A 19,069-nucleotide genomic window follows, 5' to 3' on the forward strand; every position below is an offset into this window, starting at 1 on the left:
ATGCATTGTTGGGACTGCTCATGAATCGCGGGGGCTGCTCCTTGTCCCGTAGGGGCAACCCTTGTCTGTTTCCCTGGGGGCTTGCTGAGTTATAGCCCCTTCGGCTTGACCTTAGGCATTGGTAACTGAAGTGGCCGACATCACCACAGTTGAAACAATGGTTGCAACGGAAACCCCTTCCTTGTCTTTCACAATTCCAGCACCCTCTAGGGCGAACCCTCCCTTGCTCTACAGGGTTGTACTGTGGGTGAGGGCTAGCGCGGCTTTGTTGTTCCATGCCCTCCCGGATAGCAGCCAATTCCGCTTTCAACTCTCTAACTTCAGTAAGAAGGTTAACTTTTGGTGGCTTTTCTGGGGTTTTACCTTCAACTGAGGCATGGCTGTCGTCATGGGTGGCCAATTGAGCTACAAGCTGTGTGGGGGTTCGGTTTGTGAGCTGGTCATGACGGGAACCAAGCTTCTGCATTCTTTCTGTTTCATTACTAACTGCTGCATTCAATTTCTCAAAAAGTTCTTCATCTTCCACTTGGGTGTTTTGCAGGCATGGTTTTATCTCCATTTTAATGTTATCATTCCGTAACCCAGTTAATAATGAATGCAGAAACATACACTGTACCAGCTTTGGGTCATACTTCAAATCAGATCCTGCTTCTTGAGATGCAAACAGTACTTTCTGCTTTAGATCAAGGAGGCGAACAAGAAAGTCCTGAGGGGTCTCCCCAGCTTCCTGTACTGCCGAACTGAGCAGCTGATACATTTCCGTAGCCCCCCTTTCTTGGTAATGTGACCGGAGTATTTTACGTAATCTGGCAAGATCTAGATCGGGCTTACCTTCCAAGTAGCTCCTCAATCTAAGGCCTGGATTGATGGCTCGAATAACGGCCTCGACAATTTCTTCTTCTTTATAGCCCCGTTTCAATCCAGCGTTAATTTGGTGAGCAAGACTGGTAAAGCTCAAGCGATCTTTCTGACGTGAATCTCCAATCTGTCCCGATATTTTAAATTCCTTCCCGAACGGTGGAATCGCTGTGGTTTCTTTAGGCGTAACTGCATTTGTGCTTGACTTGACAGCAGACTTCTGATCCACATGTTCGGTTTTCACACCACCCTCTTGTTCACTCTTCGCGTCCTTCGTTGCCGGTTTCTTTTCTTTAATTGTTTCTCTGAGATTCGTTAGTGCTTCAGTTCCGAGTTCTTCGGCGTCTAAATATTTCGTTAGGATTTGTATTAACGCCAGACGTCCCGTATCCGTCTCTTTAACTTCGATATGTAGCCCCGCACAGATTTCTCGAAGACTCGCTTCGCTAAGCTGACAAATTGCTGTTCTCACCTCTATCTGAATCTCTTCGACGACTTCTATAGACATTTCGATAGTTTCTTTGTCACGTCGGGGTCACCAAATGTTACACTCTACTCAATCTCGCACGGGAACTACTACAAAACTACAATGACAACGCGTTTTCTCATCGATCCTCGTTTCGTTTCCATTCTCGCCAACGCGTGGGATTTTCGATCCCATAATAATAAGTAACCTGGGGCTGGGCCCAGTCCCTCACGTTCTACTTGTAACACTTGTTTGTCGATTCCTCACAGCAGCATGGTACTGAATTGAATCCTGTGGAATTCAACAAATACTTGACTACATAATGTCGTAGGCATACATATTGCACCTAAATGTGACCCTCGTGATCAGTATGGAAAATGCATTCTTAAAAACGTTGGTTGTGCGAATCTTTTCGGTGTGTTATTTTAAGAGTACTTTGTAGCCTTGTGTGATACACTGCGAAAAATTTAACCCAGCTCGCTAGACACGTTAGTAACAAAAGTTGATTACACTCAATTGCAAACTCCTTATGATAGACACCACAAAGTGTACTCATTTGCAAACGTTCACCAAAACCTGCCATAGTTCTGTCAAATAATAAGTAATACGAACAAGAACAATAACTCGGTCAAATATTTGTTTAAAAGTACTTATCAGAAAATAAGCCCTTTTCGAGTTGTCTTTTGCCTCTGTTTTAAAACGAGTTCTCGTGTAAAACCTTTTATATGAAAATGAGTTTGATTTGCATGAAAATGAACCCATGGGTGAAAGGCATTTTCATAACAGTGGTTTCGCAGGAATACCCGTTTTGACACAGCGGCGAAGGGCAACTAAGAAATGACCTATTCTTGCATCACATAAGTGTAAGTTACCGCGGAAGTGCCATAAAATAATCCTCACCTACCTTTCTATCTACTTGCCGCATCGTGCTTTGCATGCCTCCAGCATTTCAGAGTTGTTTGCATTGCCCTTGCATCCGCTAAAGACGAACTCCTTGCATTTTCCAGCGGTGCTGTCAAAATATGAGCGCGGCTGTTCACCCTTGCAAGGACCCTCTGTTCTTGGCAGGTGGCAGATATCACTAGTCGCTTGACAAGTCTCCAGAATTTCGAAGTTGTTTGCATTGCCCTTGCATCCGCACCATAGAGGAAATCTTTGTATTCTCCAGCTTTTCGGTCAAAATAGACGCGTGGAAACTCTGCTTTGCAAGGACCCGGTTTTTTTCGTTATTAATGGTGTACATTAAGAGCTCGCGTATAAGAACCTAGATTTTTTCAAGTTAGCCTCCATAGGTTCTCATATAAATGGTGTTTACTGTGAAATTAGGCTCTCTAGGTTCTTAAGAGTGAGTGCCTGTAAAAGTCGACCAAAATCGTCTATCAATGACAAATTGATTTCGCTTGTGTTTTGCCCATAGATAGGTCCTAGTAGGAATAGAAACGTAGCATAGTTAGTTTCTGCTAATACAGCTTTCTTTGGTAGAAATATCCCAAGAACGATTTCGTCCCAATTGGGCTCAAAATCTACTTCCGGTTTTCCTGAATTTTCTGAATATTTGATTGCTTCGTGCTCCGTACAACAGCTACTTGAGAATCTTTCAGTGGATTTTATATCCAGCTCAGGTCGTCGTGGTACGACATGAGTGAAAAGTAAAAGAAATCGAAGTTAGTTTTGAGCCCGACACGAGATCAAACAGACACGCAAAATCTTAAAATGTGTTTTTCATCAATTTTTCCCAGAATTCGAATCCGCCTTCGGAATGTAAACAATTGCGTGACGCGGGTATAGTCATTCGTTTTCGACAACCTGCTCGACGAAATCTTCAGAAACGTCGTATGTGGAAAAAATAATGAAAAATTTTCTCTTTTTGTGTAAGTTTGTATAAGTATATAGATTTTTTCATTTGCCTTGCATCACCTACAACATCCCTGATAAAAAAGGGGACTGCAGGCTGCAGGGTAATGATTGTACATGTTTCACATAGCTTGTTCATTTCTAGAAGACGTGTCACTTAATACTTTCGCTGATTACCAATGGCCGTTTTAGAGGTAAATTTAACCAATTCTCTATCGTTTATGGCAATTAGATCATTGACAAATTTACTCAAGTGGAAATACGATAAATTATAAAAACTACTAACTGCGTGACCCCATCTCAGGACTTCTACGATTTCTACGCCTTGTAGGAAATTTGTACATTGACAATAATCTCAACCTGAACTAGAAAATAACAGCAAAAGGCCGGATTTCTAGAATTTGGCCGAGAAAGAGATATGCGTATGCGAATGCGTTTCAATCATACTGGGTCACGTTTGTTAAAAGTTCTACTTTTTCTACTTTAATTAGTTGTTTGTTCAATGTAGTAACAGTTTGAGACGTAGTATTCTGCTATTTGTTACCTGTCTTTTAAATTTGCAGGTCATAATATTGGTAGACAAATATACATTACAGTGGTCGATCTAAATTAAAGTACCAGTCTCTGGGCGCAGCTCCGCCGGCTCCTTTTGCTGAAAAACATCACAACATTTTTGCCTCCTAAGGTGATTCATCAGGAATAAAAGTTGTCGCACGATTTTTTTGAAACGTTTTTCGAATGTTCGAAAAATGCAATAAAAGAATAGGTCACCGTGCTTAGCCTGCGTGTTGCCGTATCCATAAAGGGTGATGGGTACGGCTTCACTTGGGCTACATCATGCTCACATAAGAGATTTGATGGGACAACTCCATTTGTGCCTGTACTAGTTCTAATCACTTGCCTTATTTGATCGGTTAGCGTTACATTTTGCGGTAGCTGGAAGTAAAGTTTATTAAACATACCAGGAACAATGCTGCAATATTTAATCCACAAGCCTGGACAAATCAGAAGCTAGTCAAAATGTTTGCATACAGGTAAAAAGTATTGCCACGCGTGAGACGTTCTTTGATCGGCTGTGAACCCGTTCGACCCGTTTGGCTTTTGGGCATTTTCCTTCTGACGTTTTTGTGCCTTGATATCTCTCGAGGGACCCGACATCTTTCGCGACTGTGACTGGCCGCATCACGCAATTGTTTACATTCCAACGGCGATTTTAGGGCAAAACGTTTATGAGAAACACAGGCCAAGGCGGCCTACTTGAAAACATTTGCCCAGAGATGGTTTTTTTGATTTTCAAACAGGTGGGTGTATAGTTAACCCGTAGAAAGTGTTTTCATGGCATTTAAAGTTATTGCCCATAGAAAAATATGGCGATATTCTAGTGCTATAAGACCCCTATAATTCGCTTGCAACACATTGTCAAATTTTGCGTGCTTGTTCCAGCTCATTTCGGGCTCGAAAGTAACTTCGATTTATTTTATTTTTCGTTCAGTCGTACCATGAAGACCTGAGTTGAATATAAGAATCATTGAAAGACTCTCAAGTAGCTGTTGTGTCGTGTGCGATACGATCAAATATTCAGAGAATCCAGCATAACCGGAAGTAGATTTTAAGCTCAATTGGGGAGAAATTGCTTTTTCTCAAATTTCTTCCAAAAAAATCTTGTATTAGCAGAAACTAACTATGGTCCGTTTGATTTCTATATAGGGCCAATCTATGGGCAAAATATGAGCGAAATCGATTTGTCGACTTGTGCGGTGTTTGGTCTACAATTATAGGCAGTGGCTCTTAATTAGGTTCTTAATTTTTGTTTAAAATAAAACAACTGGTACTCATGGGTGAGGCCTTTATATTGAATCATTTACAGTACAGTATTGTGGACTTATATCACTGCCAGTGCTCTGGCTAGTTTTTGTTACCTTTTTTTGTATCGCAGGTCATAACAGGTTCTATACGCGGGTTTTTACTGTGTAATAAATAGATCTGGGGTTGCCTTGCCGCGTAATTAATTTGAATAGACATTGAACACATTTCTTAGAACTCACCGTCAACGGCCAATTTGGCCAGTAACTCATATTTTTCTAAAAAGTATCTTGAGTGATTGATTTTCAAAAATGAGATTTAAACTTTCCAGGGATTTTATAATTACAAGAAATTTGAGAACATTTCAAAATCCCGTCAAAGTGCGGCTTCTCGCCTTATTAAATGCTCAATCAAATTAAATTTTGTCGATTTGTAGCTGGAACGTGATAAAAATAACCATTTTGCGCGTGAACAAAGTATTCGGTGATTTTAGAAGCTCGTGACGGCAAAATCATTTGAGCTGGAAATTCTTCTAACTTTACCCATCCGATAGTATTCGCCGCCTCTCCATGAGTGCATGTGAGTAGTGATCAGCCAAGCGCTTAAACGGGTATTCCAAACGCGAGAGGTTTTTTGAATCCTTATCGCTTTTTTAATTTTACAAGTACATTTGTAGCTTGCTAAAACACTTGAAATAATATAGGATGTACGATCAAACAGTTTATACAGGACTGTTTGATCAAGAAAATATAAATAATGATTTTACTTTCAAACGCACCGACAATTCCACTAGACATTCGTTTTGTAAATCTACTAGACTGACTAGAGAGGTCATGCAGGTTGTCAAAAGGTTTGGCCATAACAAGGTGGTATCGGAAAATGTATCTAACAGGTAATCAAAATGTAAGTCCCACGTTGTAATTGCAATTTCACAGCGAATTCCGCCCTGTAATAAAACCTGAAACAAGAAGGAAGAAAGTCCGACCCCAAACAAATGTATAGTGTTTTAACCGCTGTTCATTGGTTTGTCTTTCGATGGTGTCAATTTCAGGTGTGGACCACGACCTGCAATATATACTGCTTGTTTTCATCAGGTAACGGGATCGATGGTCTACCTGTCGCTATTTGTAGCACGTTGGTTTGCTGTTAATGGCATATTTCGATTTTTTCATTATATTCTAACTATCACGAGTTTCGCTTTATCTGATGCTCTTGAGATGAAATCATATGCGCAGAGCTTTTCGTTCCTCGATTCCCTTGTTTATCCCCGTACACACTTTCCTCCATTCAAAGAGAATTTTGTACATGACGACATCATCTTATTTATTGCTGTATTGATATTACAGAATGCTCATGTATTTGGGGTTTACAGTGCACTGAAGTGTCCTTAATTACACTTTTTTTTTATTTCTATTTTTTCTATTCGTTTCGAAATAGTTATTTATAGGTTTTCCACTTAAGATAAAAGCGCGATAATTTAAATTCCCGAGGCCCAGTGCATACGTCGCATTTCTGCCGTGTTGAATTCAATTCAACGAATTCAACTCGACAGAAATTCGACGTCTGAACGGCTGCCGCATTTCTGCCCCACGGTCGACTGGTCTTGTCACATTATCCGACAGAAATGCGACACCGATTCAAACGTCGAATTTCTGCCGTGTCGAATCTAAACATACACTATGTAAATGTTTTGAACATGCGTAAATTTTGGTCCCTCCAAAGAAAAAGAAGAAACTCGGCCATTTTCGACCCAATGCAACCTGAACATATTGCAACACATACTGCTGTATTGTCAGCCTTCTCTTTCTCGTCCCATTAGCGAATAGTTTTTCGCAAAATTTAAGTTCTTTGTCACAGTATATTCGTCCGCGATATTGAATATTGAGTTTGTCAAATTTTCTTTGAGAGATTTGGTCCACGTTTTTAATACTTCTCTACTCACGGATGATACTCAATTAAAATTTCACAAGAAGCTTCATTTTCCTTGTGCCTTTTTATTAACCACATATCCCTTACAAGTATAACAACATTTAACGGAAAATGGTTTCTTTCCAGGCAATCTCGTCGCAGTTTAATGCTGTGGAAAGAGAAAAAAAAACTTTCTGGAAAAAAAAATTGAAGGCCTATATTGTACCTTACTACATAACAACCACTCAGCGAAATGCAATAACCATAACAAATTCACCATTAGCCAATCAGAAACCGTCTACTGTCCTTATATCCTGCGATATCGAGTCGCTGACCGTTTATGGTTTTTAGTACGCTTTGACGGTATACCATGCTGCTTTGGCTCGGCTCGCTATGGGTAATTTGGTTCGTCCAAACTCCAACCAAACTCGTAGGACTCGAAAACTGAAGAGTGCCGAAAAAGACCGAAAACAAGTTGATAGAGCAGTCATATAAGTAGTGAAAAAATCTTAAAAATATATAAATAAGAAGGACCAAGAGGAGTTGGTGCCACACATTATACTAAAATCTTATTGACCCGAGACAGAGGGCCGACCTGTAGTCACATAATTCAGTTTTCATCAAGCCGGCGTGGTTTACTTGTCTCGACGTTGTTGTGAACGGAAAAAAAATTCAGTAATGCTATCTTATAAACGATCCTTACCGGCTTTCTAGTTGCGGACACATCTTTTTCTGCATGCCCTCTTAGTCTCAAAGTTGTTGGCATTGCCGCCGCATCCACCATAGAAGAATTTTTTGCATTTTCCAGCCCTTTTGTCAAAATAGAAGCGTGGAAACTTTCCTTTACACGGACCGATTATCTTTGGAAGCAGGCACGATTGCGGATCCTCACAAGTCTTCTGGCATGCGGCAAGAGTATCGAAGTTGTTGGCAGTGCCGCCGCATCCACCATAGATGAATTTTTTGCATTCTCCGGCCACTTTGTCAAAATGATAGCGTGGAAAATATCCAAGACACCTGACCGGACCTATTTCGCTCGGTAGGTTGCAGATATTTTCTCCTTGCGCCACCATAATACCTAAGTAGCATATAAGGAAGTAAAATATGAGGTTTTAAGAAAAGAAATAAACTGCATCAAGGAATATATCAAGGACATGAGGATAGAAAATTGTGGTGGAGACATGAAATGAAAGAAATTAATGAAATGATCTTCACTGCGTTATGAAGTAAAGAAAGTTTCGTTTTGCTTGAGTCAATTTAGCGGTCTCGCGCCAACACAAGATGTTTGCCGAAGAATATGTCAAACACATTTTGTATTGTGTTGAACATATCCCCCTTTAGTTTACAAAAGGCTTAAAACGGACCGCAAAAGTTTAATGTTGCCTCTTGCCTTTGGGTCTTAAAAGCTATCATCCAGGTATTTAAAAGTGCCTTTCAATACATATCGTACCGGTGTATCAGTGACGAGGTGGTGCGGAAAACCTTTCTCGGGTGTGAAGTTAATGATTTGGGATCTTTTAGTTACAAACCCTCGACCAATTCCTGGTGTTTAGTAACCTTGTTTTGATTATTTCCTGACCCCTGATAGAGGTCAAAAAATGACAGACCAACTCAAACGGACACTGCTGGCTTTAGTATGTCTTTACTTACCTCCAATGATAATGATGATGAAAACATCAACAAGACTTGCTCTCTTGGCCATTATTGCTACAATTTCGTTATCGAGTCCAACCTAACCGAAGTAAAATCGACTTACAAATAGCAATATACTTGTGTAATCTAAAATCTTAATTCGCTTAGAGTAATAATACGATACAATAAAAATCTATTTAGCGCTCACCATTTAATTTATTTATTTTTAAAAATATGGTGGTTTTTTCTACGAAACGATAATATACTCAATATAATTTCTTGCATTCCATGGATGGCCAGCAAAATGTGCTAATTTTTACATGTTCTGTGGTAAGAAAAGCATGTGAACAATTGTCCAGACCATAAACAATAGAAGACAAAAATGGCCATAAAATGTCAAGATGTTGGTCATTTCACCAAGTGTATTGAAATTCACTAGATTTCTCCTTACATTATTGTATCCCTTCATAACTTCCATACCCCCTTAACAAGAAAAATACTTTTGAACTGTTATTTTTCAATCTATAACCGGCTTCTGGAGATGATGCTTTTTTAATGGACCATAGTTGATAGGTGGTCCCTTTACCGACTATGAGTGGACTATCCAATAAGCTTTCGACCAAAAGTTCGTGCACGGAATACATTTCAAAGTGAACCAGTTTTGTGTGTGGTTTGATTGGTTTTTGGTGTTAAGAGCACTATTGGCATGGTTTTGGGGGCTGCCACCCGCTAAGGCACTATGGAACTAAGGCACTATTAAACTAAGAACTAAGGCGCTAAGGTGTAAACTTTAACGTTTGTTTAATTAATTCATTTCAAGTAATTAATTAGTCTAGAGGCAAGGAAGTGGTGGGGGTGGGGTGGGAAAGGTACTTGTTTACTCTATATAAAACATGTTCCACCTACGCCGGTTGAGTATGACCATCGCAAAGCTGTACATTTGTTTCAGAAAACCCCTTGCTCTCCTTTTGGTACTATTCTCTTTAGAACAAAACCACTTTGCTCTATAGGTATGCGCAGATCAGTTAGCGTTCGTGCATTTTATCAATCTCGTTCCCAGAGTCTTCGTTCCCCTTGACCAGCGGTCGGAAAACGAGAGCTCTGAGAGCAACCATTTTGAAATAAGCGAATTCTGGCGATTCTGCCCATCCGGTTTCACTGCGCAGTCTGCATCTATGGCGCATCCCTGAAATGGTTGCTCCTAGAGCTCTCGTTTTCCCACCGCTGGTCAAGGGGAACGAAGACTCTGGGAACGAGATTGGTATTTTATACATTTAAGCGGAGAGTACATTGCATACGGGATGACACACACGTGTTTTCGTTATGGTAGAACCCAACATGTAAGACGCATGCTTCTAGCATCGTTAGTGTTATATACTGTGTTTCCGCGTGCTTTTAGTTTTATATGCCATGTAACCGAGGACGGCAGTTATTTTTCAATTAGCGACACTTCTCCCTTTTTAGAGCAAAACTGAAACGTTACCGTGGATGCGTATTTTTTAGACAGACCAAAACGTTCCCAAGTTAGTGGCTTTAATACTCTTCAAATTGTAAATTTGTGACAAAAGAAACCAGGAAAGTGCTCAAATATTGCTGCAGACGCCGTATCATCTAATGAAAGCGCAAATTAATTTAATCAGTCTCTGAGGAGACTCGTCTATATAGTACCAATGTAGAATATAATTAAAAGATATGATAAAAAATGATTTTATATTTTACCTACGAATATTGCGGTACCCTAAAGTCGTTTACTTTGTTTATCACTGTCAAAGCTATCACGAAACTGAATCTAGGACAAAAAGATAAATTCGAATAAAAATTTAAAAAATTAGCCGTCGTAGTTGACATTCTCCAGACGACGCAGAATTTGGTCATTCCTCGTTGTTGTTTTACAGAGGACGGCAAAGAATTTACCAAGAATTATGACGCACGTGCACAGCCATTGTTCTCCTCATTAAACCTTTTGTTCAGCGACGTTGCCGTTGTCGTCGTGGTTTTCTTAAGCTCCCTAATTTTATTAGCTGGAGTATGGCCACCGTGTTTCGCGACGTGGTCATTTTCTCATGCGTCGAAGTCGCCCTTCGGGTCGCCGGAGCTTCGTTACTAGTAATGACCACCAGAGGACTGATTTCATATCTAAAAACAATTTGAGTGGGATTACCTTGAGAACAAGACATATATAGGTGAGCGATTTAGTTTCTTACCCTTCATCCTGAATCTTGCTCTAGATTACATACTTTTGTACGTTGCAAGTTTAAATCATTATTGTCGGTCCGAGAAAGCAATAAAAAATGCTGCAACTGCGAGCTCGACACGCGCTCATTCGTATGTTATTAAATAATCTCTCTTCTATTCATTTCATTTTCAAGTTCCTGCCAAGTTAAAATTGCCCGACAGGTATTACATGCTTTATCATCGTTACTTGACCAATTTTACGCCTTGATATTATTGGTACATTTGACATTTTGCCTTTTTCTTCAGTCGAAACTCAGGAAGTGTCAAAAATTGAGTGAATGTCGACATACTGTTAGTTTAGTCAACTGGAAGGTCCACAGTTGAATTTCTTAAGACCGCCCTTAAGACAATATAATTAAGCATTTCAATAGACCAATTTTGATATATTAAATTCAGCCAGGAGCCATAATCAGGGACGGAGACCGTAAGCGCGCGCCATTTCAAGTATTGGGGTTGTCCCCATGATATGGGACAATAATTCTATTTTTAGAACAAATTGCGCCATCGCCTGCGGCACACGCGCGTAAATGCTGCGAGGATTTTTGCGGATGTCGCGCGGGGGAAATAACGTCCGAAATTCCCGAAATTTTTCATGTTTTTGGCCCACAACTCAACGCGTTTACGTCTGTTGGAATTTTGCTTAAGTATTTTCGTCGTATGCTGCTCCAGTTTGAGTGAAGTAAGACAGTGTCGAATTTAGGTATGTTCCGCTTTAAGCTTAGATATATATCGCTGACCAAGTTGTGTTCCGACGGATGCTTCTTTTACATGAGCTGTACATTACTCCACTTTAAATTTCACATATGTTGAAGATTAACAGCTTTTCCATTACACAGCAAAAAACTAGCTGGATATATTTAGATATAGCAGAGCTTCAAGACTTCATAGTTTCCCAGCTCCTCTTGCCACACGCTTGCGAGGAATTTGCCAGTCTATCGCGACCGAAAAGTAAAACAAAATAATTGCTAGTTTGAGTTTCGCCTGAATTGTAAGCAACGCTTGATGTTTCACCAAGGCCCAATAACTTTACGTCCGTAGATACTGCTCAGTTTTATTCGTGTAAAAATCCAGTAAATTCTCTGTTGTCGATGAATGAGAGCGCCCGCCGATGCGTGGTTTGTACAGTCAGTAAATATGACAAATTGTACTTCCGCCGCACTTTCGTGTTAAAACGTACATCGAACTCAAACAATAACTGTATAGTTTTTAAATATGTTTAAGATTGATAAATGTTTGAGAACATATTAAAAGCTAAGCTGAAAATATGCGAATAAAGCAGAAATAATCAGCAAAGTTACGATGACGCTTTCTTTAATCAACTTCGAATAACGATTTCGATTTTGTTGATCAACTTCAAAATATCAAAACTTCTTGCCTATTTTCATCTCCGCAGTGTAAAACTTCACTATGCTTATGTTGAAGAAACACACATGATGTTAGTAGCCTTTTTTGCGTTCGTGAAATTTGTTGCAGCATCTCAGCACAAAAGATAACAAAAGAAATCTTTGTCAAGATTTGTTGAAAGCACCGACTCGGACTTGAAAGTGCACGAGCTGCACTATGCAAATGAGCTAATTGTACGCGTCAGACTTTCCTTTCAAAAACTTTTGCAAACTCGCCAAACAAGCAGAAACAATAAGAAACCATCAAAACATGTTTTGGTTATGATTAACCATTGTCCGAGAAACTCACAAATCAACTCGATACCAGAGTAGAGAGTTTTCTTGCTATATTCTTAAGTCAGAATAAACGCAAAAACATACGCGTAAGCTTACAACTAGCGCGAGCAGATCTTATTATTCATTCCCAGCGCTAGATTGAAGTCTTGTTTTCGACCCTGAAAACCCACCTTTTCCGTTGGCTCAGAGCATAAAACTACATATAAGCGCCCTGGTTCTTAGTCCCTGCCTTATTCCCTGCCATCGCTGTGAAAAATACGCAAGAGAATCCCTCAACTCTCACCATTTGATCATGCAACGTGACAACATCCACGGGAGAATCCCCGACATGTGCGTGGATCCGCGCGGATATATGACGTCAGGATGGCGCAATTTGTTCTAAAAATAGAAAAATTGTCCCATATCATAGGTGCGCGCGGATCCCAAGACTTACGGTCTCCATCCCCGATTATGGCTCCTGATTCAGCCTAAAACAATAGACCTCACTACAAGGCTCTGGGGAATAACTACAGAGTTTGTGGGGTTTATTCCCCAGAGCCTCGTACTGAGATCTATTGTTTAGGGCTGAATTTTAATATATCGAAATTGGTCTATTTGTAGAATATACTTCAGACAGTGGGTTATGTTGACAAGAAACAAGAACAAATGCAATTTCTTCTTGACTTACAGGAATCCGTTCTTTTACCACCAAGTCGACCAACAATAGCGCTTATGAATAGTGTCATCAGACAAACAAATTTCACGACCAAGGCTTGCTTTCAAAATGCAAATTGAAATTTTTTCGTGGACAAATTTCCTAGGCAGCAATGATGAAAAGAATACCCTCGTGAAAAGAACACGAAGGTACCCGAGGTTTGAGAAAATTTATCGCAAATGAGGCTTGTCAAGTAGCCGAAGTGTCGGCGTAAACTTTATCACATACTGTTGTCTAAAAACTCATCAAAATAAGACCTTGAGGAAACCTTTTTCGGTCTCATGTTTCTCGTTAAAACAATATACTTTCCATGCCCTCCATACCCTCTTAAACGAGAGAAAATATTGATACCTCTGTAATCCGTATGTTGAGATGATGTGTCTTCAGTGAGGTGTTTAAAGAACTTCTGACGTTTCACCGAAATGTTGTGCTCGATATATCTTTCTTTATTAGCTTCGTCAATAAATTTGCCGCTCCTCACAGCATTTGGAATTATTAACGCAACGGATTCACTTTTGCAAAATATTACTAGGATAGTTTGTCTCCTCTGATTCATCTTTGATATTTTAAGCTAAAAACCCTGGACATCATTCTGATTTACAGGCGCCATTTCAATTTTTCAAAATCAGACTAGTCTTCCACACATTTTATCTCTGAGACGAAGTCCGTGACCCCATTTTTTTTCCATTTCTGAAACAAGTAATTCATTATCTGTCCGGCGCAGCAGAAGCTTGAGGGAAATCTATCGAGTAGAACATTTTCGCGGGAACGTCCCTGACATTATCACATACCGATCTGTCTTAAAACTGTTCAAAAGATTTAAAGATCAAAATAATTATAAGACCTAGTGAAAACTTTTTAACCATTCATACTTCTCTTTAAGACAATATACTTTCCATGCCTTATATTCCCTCTTAACAAGAAAAATATTGATACCTCTGTAATCCGTATGTTGAGATGATGTGTCTTCAGTGAGGTGTCCAAAGAACTTCTGACGTTTCACCGAAATGTTGTGCTCGATATATCTTTCTTTATTAGCTTCGTCAATAAATTTGGCGCTCCTCACAAAAGACAGTTATTGTGATTTGCGGCCTTTTTTATCAAAAGTGAGCTGCCTCGAAATTTTTAATTAAAAACTAGCAACATATTTTGCTGCCCATTTCACTCCGTAGAAACCATTAGGGTTGTTTACAAAAGTGTACAAAATCGATCGCCAAAGGTTCTTGAGTTAGACCAATGCTGTATCATAATTAATCTCCAAGACAGGTAAATAATATCGACTGATTATTTCGGATGACCGGTTTCAATAACTTAGCAAGCATGGTCTCCTTGTAAGCTAAACAATGGAATAAAACAGTGAACCTACATTCTCAATTTAGCATTTATTTCAATGGAGACAAGCCAGAAAGAGAACTTGGTCATACTGACACGAGCAGACTTGTTATTGAAACGTTTTCACACCTCGCCATCGATGCGTCGTCATGCATGAAGTTGATGCATACAAGGACAGATTTTAAGTGACACACCACGATTTGACACTACTTTGAGAAATAACAGTAAATGTAAGTCTTGGAACGCGCAGATAGATGAATCACTGCGTTAAATAGTCGGGAGTTTAAGAAAACCACGACGGTCACGGCAACGGGAACGTCACTAAACAAAAGGTTTCATGAGCAGAACAATGATTGTGCACGTGCTTTATAATTCTTGGCACATTTCTTTGCTGTCCTCTGCAAAACAACAACGTGAAATGACCAAATTCTGCGTTGTCTGGAGAACGTGAACGACAACGGCTAATTTTTTAAATTTATATTCCGAATTTAACTCTGTGTTCCATATTCAGTTTCGAGGTAGTTTTGACGGTGAGAAGCAAACTAAATGACTTTAGGGTATCGCGAGATTCGTAGGTAAAATATAAGTTCATTTTTTAACCGACGTTGTCCTTTGCGTCGCCGTCGTGGTTTCTTAAACTCCCTACTATCGACAGAATGTGCCGCAACATTACTATCCTTTAGATACCCTAGTTTTATTACTAAGCGCGCATCGATGCATAACGTGGCGGGTGAATTTGCGTGCGCAGTAAGGACCGTTCGATGACCCCTATTTTTCTTTTGATGGATCATTTTTTTTTACCGATTTAATTTCTACGTTAAGCGAAAAAATGAAGGAAATCTATGGATTAGAAGTTTGAATTTTTGCCAAATCGTCATCGAATTCCGTATCTGTGCGGCGGTTTCTAATGCCTCTTGAAGGGTTAAGGGCCTGTCCAAAATTAAAAGTAAATGTTTGGCGACCAAACATCATCAAACATTGTTTGGTGACCAAACATGCTGATGTTGAAGTAAGTGGCCAAACGGTTAAAACATGTTTGATCAAACACAGATCAAACTATAGATACAAGCCGGTGAGCAAGGGTGGTACGCATGCGCACGCCAAACAAGTTTGATACCGCTTTCCAAACGAACAAAACATCGCCCATCAAACACGAGAACAAAAGAAATGTTTTAAGTTGTTTGATAGAATGTTTGATGGCCTTCAAATTTTATCACAAACGACAAAACACGATCAAACGCGGTCAAACACGATCAAACACGATAAAACAGAATCAAACAGAATCCAACAAGGTGGCCAAACGGTAAAATGTTTGGTCACCAAACAATGTTTCATGGTGTTTCGTCTCCAAACATTTCCCGTTTCCACAGCCCTTTATTTGAAAACGTTGACAGCATTTGGAATTATCAACGCAACGGATTCACTTTTGCAAAATATTACTAGGATAGTTTGTCTCCTCTGAGTCATCTTTGATATTTTAAGCTAAAAATCCCGGAGACCATGCTGATTTACGTGCGCCAATTCAATTTTTCAAAATCAGACTAGTCTTCCACACACTTTACCTCTGAAACGAAGTCCGTGACTCCATTTTTTTTCTATTTCTGAAACAAGTAATTCATTATCTGTCCGGCGCAGCAGAAACTTGAGGGAAATCTATCGAGTAGGACATTTTTGCGCGAACGTCCCTGACATTATCACATACCGATCTGTCTTAAAACTGTTCAAAAGATTTAAAGATCAAAATAATTATAAGACCTAGTGAAAACTTTTTAACCATTCATATTTCTCTTTAAGACAATATACTTTCCATGCCTTATATTCCCTCTTAACAAGAAAAATATTGATACCTCTGTAATCCGTATGTTGAGATGATATGTCTTCAGTGAGGTGTCCAAAGAACTTCTGACGTTTCACCGAAATGTTGTGCTCGATATATCTTTCTTTATTAGCTTTGTCAATAAATTTGGCGCTCCTCACAAAAGACAGTTATTGTGATTTGCGGCCTTTTTTATCAAAAGTGAGCTGCCTCGAAATTTTTAATTAAAAACTAGCAACATATTTTGCTGCCCATTTCACTCCGTAGAAACCATTAGGGTTGTTTACAAAAGTGTACAAAATCGATCGCCAAAGGTTCTTGAGTTAGACCAATGCTGTATCATAATTAATCTCCAAGACAGGTAAATAATATCGACTGATTATTTCGGATGACCGGTTTCAATAACTTAGCAAGCATGGTCGCCTTGTAAGCTAAACAATGGAATAAAACAGTGAACCTACATTCTCAATTTAGCATTTATTTCAATGGAGACAAGCCAGAAAGAGAACTTGGTCATACTGACACGAGCAGACTTGTTTTTAAAACGTTTTCACACCTCGCCATCGATGCGTCGTCATGCATGAAGTTGATGCATACAAGGACAGATTTTAAGTGACACACCACGATTTGACACTACTTTGAGAAATAACCGTTAATGTAAGTCTTGGAACGCACAGATAGATGAATCACTGCGTTAAACAAGCAGACTTGTTTTTAAAACGTTCTTGTAACTTTGAATACCCCTCCGCTTTTAAGTTCTGACGGTTACAGGTCCAACTACCTGTAAACCAAAAATTGCATTCAGTTATAAACCTACGGATATAGGTCCCCCTCTATCTTTACTTGTTTTGAATTCGTTCTATTATGATGTTTTAAAGCTCAGTGAAAAACAACAAGTGCAACTATAGCTCGTTTCGAAGCGTTTCTTTTTCATTTTTTTATTCCGGTTATAGGCTTCCTGGGAGATACGTTCCTCCGTTTATAAGCCCATCTAAAAGCCCTTTAGAAGTTGTATAAGCCCAGGGGTTATAAGCCTATGTCACGGCATTTTTACAGACCGGTCTATTGTTAGGCTTCTTTTCATGCGAAATAGGTCACTTCCGGTCTACGTCAGCGCGCATCGGTAAATGCAAAATGGCGGCCCCAGGTGGACATGTCGACATAATAAAATACGCCGAATGCGCCAATTCTGTCGCCGTTTTTCTCGTTTTTCTCTTCACGTTCAGTCTCCCACAATCCTTTGCCATATGTATCACACTTTCGACTTGAAGAGGGAAAAATTATCGATCGTGGTGACTCATCGTCAGCGAAAGTCGGGAAAAGTCGAAATGACTATTTCGTAGTTTTCTTATTGATCAAACTTTATCCCTTTTCGGACGTTGTTCCTGTGTTTCATAATGCCGTAAAAAGTGGTTGATAATGATGAAGCGGCACAATTCAAGCGATGACCATGGTCGAGAATGTCAAAACAAGGAGCCACGCAAGCAAGATGTGAACGAGTCTTCATCCTCGACCACCTCGACCTCCCTAAAGGACATTTTACGTCGCAGGATTGCACAGAAACAAGCCCAACAATACAAGGAGCTTGCTTCGAAGGCTCAAGATAATTCCACACTTACCTCCTGGGCTTCCAACCCTTCGAGTGCAGGTTATTTTTGTGAAGTGCGGTCGATATAATATTATAGTGGATAGTGATTTATTCCCGTTGCCGGCGGAATCAATGGCTTTCTGTCATTCTGTGACTGGTTTTTTGACAATTTTGCTCCCAATGGCAAATATTTTATCAGTCCACTCCGCATAAATGGAAGTGCTTATTAAATCAATAAAGCATCCTCAAGTTTTCCAGTGGAGGGAATTTGTCTGCCCTATCCTATGGTCCTTTTCTTGGGAAACTGATCGATAGAAAGGACATGATACAGAATAGAAATTCTGAAAAGGGTTATAGGGATGTGGTTTCGAATATTAGTGGCGCTTCTGCTGCTAATGTTGTATGTTCCACAAGCAACTTGGTGATACCCTGTCGAATTGCTTCTGCATTTTCACTTTCCCAACAAGCATTTCCCAATTCCCAATTTGAGATAGGTTTGGCAGCAATGTATGTACCCTAATTGCAGTGAAATTTGGGGCTTATTGCTTCCAGAATAAATTAGATTTCTCACTTCTTTGAAGACAAATTCCAGATATGTGGTTTAATTCCTTTGTTAATGTCATCTGCGATGGAAATGAGGTTTATGATGAGCTGTATAGTAATAATACTGTTTATTTTGATGGAAACTGGAAAGGATTCAGCGAAGAGCCTCCGAGTTTATTCAAAAAACTGCTGAGGACTGACACTCACAAAGAAAATCTAAACTTGTTATCTCTAGGGGACAGACGTTTTTTGTTTGATGTATTGTTTTTTATAGAGTCCTCAATGGGTATATTAATATAGACATATCCTCTTTTATCAAATTTTATTCACGTTTTGAAAGATACCCCTTGAGGGGTAGGGAAGATGTTACAATGAAGAAGAATTATGTTAGGACTGATACTTTTAAGTATAGCTCTTTTAATAGGATTGTTGACATGTGGAATGTGTTACCACTGTCAGTTCGTCAGGCTTCAAGCATTTCTGGTTTTAAAAATGAAGTAAGGGACTACTTAACTTCAAGAAATGTTTAATTTAGTTGCTTTGATGGATGCTTTTGTTTTGTAACTTTTTGGTGCTTATATTTTTCTTTCTTTCTTTTTTCTCTCCTATTCCTTTTCTTTTATCAGGTGGTCTGCCTAGCATGGGGATTGATGTCTCTTTT

General features: G+C 39.5%; 1 protein-coding gene across 3 annotated transcripts; it reads right to left on the minus strand.

Annotated features, from left to right (window-relative positions):
- Nucleotides 1-1,392: 1,392 nt before the first annotated feature.
- Nucleotides 1,393-18,399, minus strand: LOC145489785 (actinia tenebrosa protease inhibitors-like). Of its 3 annotated transcripts, none has more exons than XM_081468827.1 (4): nucleotides 14,066-18,399; nucleotides 8,540-8,621; nucleotides 7,593-7,967; nucleotides 1,393-7,058 (listed from the first exon to the last, which is right to left on the minus strand). In XM_081468827.1, the coding sequence occupies exons 2-3, from the start codon at nucleotides 8,589-8,591 to the stop codon at nucleotides 7,600-7,602; spliced, it is 420 nt and encodes a 139-aa protein (XP_081324953.1). In that variant the 5' UTR covers nucleotides 8,592-8,621; nucleotides 14,066-18,399; the 3' UTR covers nucleotides 1,393-7,058; nucleotides 7,593-7,599. The 3 variants fall into 3 exon arrangements, with proteins under 3 accessions (XP_081324953.1, XP_081324952.1, XP_081324954.1); XM_081468826.1 differs by lacking the exon at nucleotides 14,066-18,399 and adding an exon at nucleotides 13,481-14,057; XM_081468828.1 differs by lacking the exon at nucleotides 14,066-18,399 and adding an exon at nucleotides 10,726-11,148.
- Between the last annotated feature and the right edge of the window lie 670 nt (nucleotides 18,400-19,069).

Source organism: Orbicella franksi, chromosome 6 (assembly GCF_964199315.1).
Source record: "Orbicella franksi chromosome 6, jaOrbFran1.1, whole genome shotgun sequence".
NCBI lineage: Eukaryota > Metazoa > Cnidaria > Anthozoa > Scleractinia > Merulinidae > Orbicella > Orbicella franksi.

What these genes read in the sequence shown, in the direction of transcription:
- LOC145489785 (XM_081468827.1), bottom strand. Translation starts at nt 8,591, where the DNA reads ATGGCCAAGAGAGCAAGTCTTGTTGATGTTTTCATCATCATTATCATT. An exon ending in CATCATCATTATCATTGGAG is followed by an intron (nt 7,968 to 8,539) that starts GTAAGTAAAGAC and finishes TATGCTACTTAG; the next exon opens with GTATTATGGTGGCGCAAGGA.